General features: G+C 50.7%; 1 protein-coding gene across 1 annotated transcript; it reads right to left on the minus strand.

Moving 5' to 3' along the window:
- Nucleotides 1–530: 530 nt before the first annotated feature.
- On the minus strand, nucleotides 531–3,674 carry LOC119349733 (cysteine-rich receptor-like protein kinase 6). The gene is made up of 7 exons (XM_037617821.1): nucleotides 2,812–3,674; nucleotides 2,490–2,621; nucleotides 2,226–2,368; nucleotides 1,918–2,128; nucleotides 1,569–1,806; nucleotides 1,341–1,491; nucleotides 531–1,256 (listed from the first exon to the last, which is right to left on the minus strand). The coding sequence occupies exons 1-7, from the start codon at nucleotides 3,650–3,652 to the stop codon at nucleotides 972–974; spliced, it is 2,001 nt and encodes a 666-aa protein (XP_037473718.1). The 5' UTR covers nucleotides 3,653–3,674; the 3' UTR covers nucleotides 531–971.
- Between the last annotated feature and the right edge of the window lie 924 nt (nucleotides 3,675–4,598).

A 4,598-nucleotide genomic window follows, 5' to 3' on the forward strand; every position in this document is an offset into this window, starting at 1 on the left:
GCCGCGTGCATTCTCAAGCACCGCCTGGGAAAGGACAGTCGTTGTGCTTGCTTCGGACAGAACGCTATTGCGGAACTGCCGACGGCGAAGCAGGCGCCCATGCAACTCAAGAAGGGAGCATCAGGGCTAGGGCGCTCCACTGAAACGGCGCTCTTTAGGAGCCACCAGTGGCGAGGTGCGGCAGCGGGTGCGGCGTGATTTGGGGACATTTTGTGGACAAGGGCAAGGAGGAAACAGGTCATAACTAGCAGCCTAGCAGAAGGAGCCGGCTGAGTGTGAGCGCTTTTTTAAAGCATTAGAATTTGAGAACATGGGTGATCCTGTCGAACTTTCAGAGCAGAATTCGGTCATATTTGAAGAGTTTATTCGAATGCATTAAGAAATTCGGCATCGACCAACTCATGAGGAGCAATATGAAGTTTCGATTGAGCATATGTGAGCGGTTAACGGGGACAACAATGTTGAAATGTAATATTTGATTTTTTTAAATTGAAACTACTACTGCATTTGAACATTTGAATGTGTGTAGTCTATGTATGCAGCTATTTAAATGTGTGGACCTAAAAATATATTAGGGAGGCCGGATGTATGCAAGCAACGTTGGATGGCCGGCTCCCACGTACATGTTTGCAGATTGGTCCCCTGTCAGCAAACGGATGTGGGAGAAAATTTGCGAGTCGGAGGTCAAGATGTCCTTAGGGGAACAAAACTATGGTAGTTGTCCAAATTAAAATGATTTCTCGCAAATGAGAACTAAAATGATCAGTTGCTGATTAGCAATCATTTATTCCTCATAGGTATGGAAGACTACCATGATAGCTACTCCCTCTGTTCCAAATTACTCGTCGTAGTTTTAGCTCAAATTTGAACTAAAACCAGGACGAGTAATTTGAAACGGAGGGAGTAGAAGTGTGTGCACACCCCCTTTTTACGGTTGAACGTTAATCGGCAAGCGAACTATTAAGTAAACTCTATGATCGGGCCTGCACTGACGGGATCGAGACGCTTGACCCGGTGCTTGAATTGGCGCCGGCGTTTCTAGAGTAGAACGCCGGCTTGGAGGGAGCCGGGAGAGAGAATGTGTCGCTGCCGAGCATCATGGCCACCGTGGACATCATCGGCCGGTCTGTTGGGTTGCCCTGGATGCAGAGAAGCCCGACATGGATGCACCTCAGCGCATCGCTCTCCGAGAAGCTCTTGTTCATGCACGGGTCTAGCATCTCCAGTACTGTTCCAGCCGTCCAATGCTCCCATACCTGCACGATTTGTAGGATCGATGAGCCAAACTGCACTGCAGCCTGCAGGTTAGTTAGTCAGACATTCAGATAACAAGCACGTACGGTCGTCAGGAGATCCTGAGATTGTTGGGAGTTGCAGCTGTCAGTGTTCTTCCTTCCCGTCACGATCTCGAGGACCAACACGCCAAAGCTGAACGTGTCTGATTTCGCAGAGTAGTTCCCGCGCATCACGTACTCGGGCGCCATGTATCCACTAAACAACCAATGAGAAGAGCTCATAGTGAGCTACCTACTGCTGGAAAACTTACTGTCTTACATGCTACTACTTACTGTGTGCCGACGATGCGGTTCGTCACGCCCTGTGTCTGGTCTCTCCCGAAAATTTTGGCGAGGCCAAAATCTGAAATCTTGGGGTTCATGTTCATGTCTAGCAAGACATTGCTCGCTTTGAGGTCACGATGGACTACTTTGAGCTGAGAGTCTTCATGGAGGTACTGCAAGCCTCGAGCGACTCCGTTTATGATCTTGCACCTTGTTTCCCAATCCAGTTGCTGACGTTTCTCTTCATCTGCTTTTTCATCAAAATAATTAGAAAAAAGTATTAAGATCAGTGTGATGTTACATTCTTATTTCAATCTGTGGAGAAAACGGAGAATAGAATCATGGCTGGACTAGTTACCGAAAAGGATCAGATCGAGGCTTCGGTTAGGAACAAACTCATAGATGAGCAGCCTCTCTTGTTGCTCCAAGCAGACGCCGACCAGTCTTACAAGGTTCTTGTGCTTCAGCTTTGCAACCAAGGCGAGCTCATTCTTGAGCTCCTCCACCCCTTGCGTTGAGCTCTTGGAGAGTCTCTTCACAGCGATCTCATCGCCGTTCAAGAGAGTACCCTGAATAAATTGTATGAAAGCTTTAGCTAAACCACAAAATTTTCAATGTTATGCATGATTGCCTGCTGGCTTCAAGATATATAGGATAGTTCAGTACCTTGAACACGGGGCCAAATCCGCCTTCACCAAGTTTGTTGTTCTCCGCAAAATCCTTGGTTGCCGCTCGCAAAGTTGAAATGTCAATTAACATTGACTCTACACTTTCGATGTCTTGCGCTTCATCGATGGAATAATTTTGATCTGTTTTAATATAAAATAGATGCCGATGTCACTGACATAAGTGCATAAAATGTTTGTTTGTTTCATTTTAGGCTCTGACACTGTAGCTGGAGAGTTTTGCCTGACAAACTGACATGTATACCTGGTTGCTTTGCCTTTGTGAATGCCTGGCGCCGCCTCCTCCTCAATGTAAAGAGCCAAGCGACGAGGTTTATGGTTGCTATCGTGGGCAACAGAATTATAAGTACCATGCCAGGAGCACTGTACTTTCTCCCTGTGAATTTGGCAATTTAAGATAACTCGTGTGTCGTGTCAGGTAACTATATTTGAGTTCAATAAGAGGTTTCACAAAATTGAAGTTTGAGCGGCCGGAGAAGGCGAGTAGAGTAGAGGAAAGCAGAGGAAGAAGAGCAGAGGGGATGCACAGCGAAAGGAGAGTAGCACATGAGAAGTTAAACACTCACCCTCTGATGTCGCCGATGCAGGAGCCATGGGCACTACGGCCGGCGCCGGCGCTCCAGATCGCGCCGGCAGCTTCACGATCACCGGGCCATTCATGAAGGGCTTGGTCTCGTAGCGGAAGCTGCATCGGGGAGCAAGAAGCCTGCCGCCGATACTGTCCGTGAACTGCAACGGCAGCTGAGCTAAGATCTGGGCGAGGCAGTCCCGGCACCGGCCCGGCGTCAGGTCCGGGGTGCACTGCGCCCAGCTGTACACCTTGGGGAACTCCCGGTCCAGGTCGGCTTGGCCGGTGGCGTACCGCCGCGTGGAGTTGTACGCGGCGTAGTCGGCGGTGGCGTTCAGGAGCGTGGCCACGGTGCGCTGGTACCGTCCCGGCTCCGACGTGGCGTTCCCCGAGTTGCGGACCGTGATGCTGAGGTCCAGGCCCATGGGGCCGGAGTCGTCGGCGGAGAGGAACTGGACGTCGGAGTAGCGGAGCATGCAGGCGTCGTAGTAGATGACGGCGTCCTTGGAGCCGGGGCAGACGTTCTGGAGGTTGGCGAAGGCGTTGACGAGGCAGCTGGAGCAGGCCCTGGAGCTGGCGTCACCGCGGCAGAGCGCGAGGGCCGTGACCTTCTCCGGGACGGCGCCGGCCTCGGCGGTGGCGAAGAGGTTGGGCGACGCCGACGCGTTCTTGGGGAGCGCGGCGGCGGCGAGGTTGAGGTTGGCCTGGTACTGGCTCTTGTCGTCGAATTCGCCGCCGTCGCCGCACAGTGGCCACGGCTCTCCTGCGACGTGGCCGCCGTGCGCGAGCAGTAAGACGGCAAGGACGAGCACAGACAGGGCGAGACGGTGGGCCGCCATTGAGAAGAGCAGCACGGTGGACGAGCAAAGGTAGCTGCTTTTGAAAACGGGGAAAATTTAATAGCAAGTTGCCGACCATGGCGATTGGCAGTTGGCACTGAAGCCGCCATCCACTCACGCAACTCGGGCCACGTTTAATTTCTCAACGTTTGCGTATAGCAGCTTCACCTTTAATTTCCTTTGCTTTAACATTTTATGCACAAATTTTCTCATTAACAGTTTTTAACTCAGACTATTCTATTTCGCGAAAGTTTTGCTGGTTCTTACACCATTTAGGGAATAGTTTGCCAGTTTTTACCCCGTTTAATGATCTCTCACATAATTATCATCTGTAAGTACACATGGCATGGTTAAAAGGGAGGTAGTACCCCCTCCCACTAGTGATAATATATATGTTTCCACGTTATAATATATATGTCTCTACGTTAGAAAATTTGAATCAAGTATAAGATTAGTGTATTTAAGTCATGTAATTTTCAACTGATACAAAATTTGGCATCATCGACAAAAAAATATTGTAGATCTAATGACTATTTGGTTCGACAAATGGTGTATCTTCTAGTATATTTTTGCTGTAAAACGATGATTATTTTTGTGCCGGATTTGGGCCCGAGGCAGGTCGAAGCGGGCGCTCCGGGTAGGCAGGTGCAGTCCAGGAGGTGCTCGTGGAGGTGTTGGGGCGACACGGTTGTCTTGGTTGGGCGGCAGTGTGATCCAGGTAGCTGACGTTCAGCGGGCGACGCAGATCTGGTTCGTGGTGGTGGACGACGGCCGGCGGTGCTCTGCTATGGGGGGTTGACTTGGTCCGCGTTGGATGCCTTTGTGTTGTGCCCCTCTTGCTTGGTGCTTGTTGTGGCGTCAGTCCGAGGGTTGCCCTCCGGGCGTTGCTGTTTCATCGTACGGATAGATGCCAATGACCATGGACTTGGCGGCGTTCGAGCATGCT

Source organism: Triticum dicoccoides, chromosome 1B, assembly GCF_002162155.2.
Source record: "Triticum dicoccoides isolate Atlit2015 ecotype Zavitan chromosome 1B, WEW_v2.0, whole genome shotgun sequence".
Classification (NCBI taxonomy): Eukaryota; Viridiplantae; Streptophyta; class Magnoliopsida; order Poales; family Poaceae; genus Triticum; species Triticum dicoccoides.

Bases quoted from the DNA above. Each gene is read 5' to 3' on its own strand.
- LOC119349733 (XM_037617821.1), bottom strand. From the start codon at position 3,652: ATGGCGGCCCACCGTCTCGCCCTGTCTGTGCTCGTCCTTGCCGTCTTA. The intron at 2,369-2,489 runs GTATACATGTCA...ATATTAAAACAG, and splicing joins CACAAAGGCAAAGCAACCAG to ATCAAAATTATTCCATCGAT. The intron at 1,257-1,340 runs GTACGTGCTTGT...CAAATCGTGCAG, and splicing joins CTCAGGATCTCCTGACGACC to GTATGGGAGCATTGGACGGC.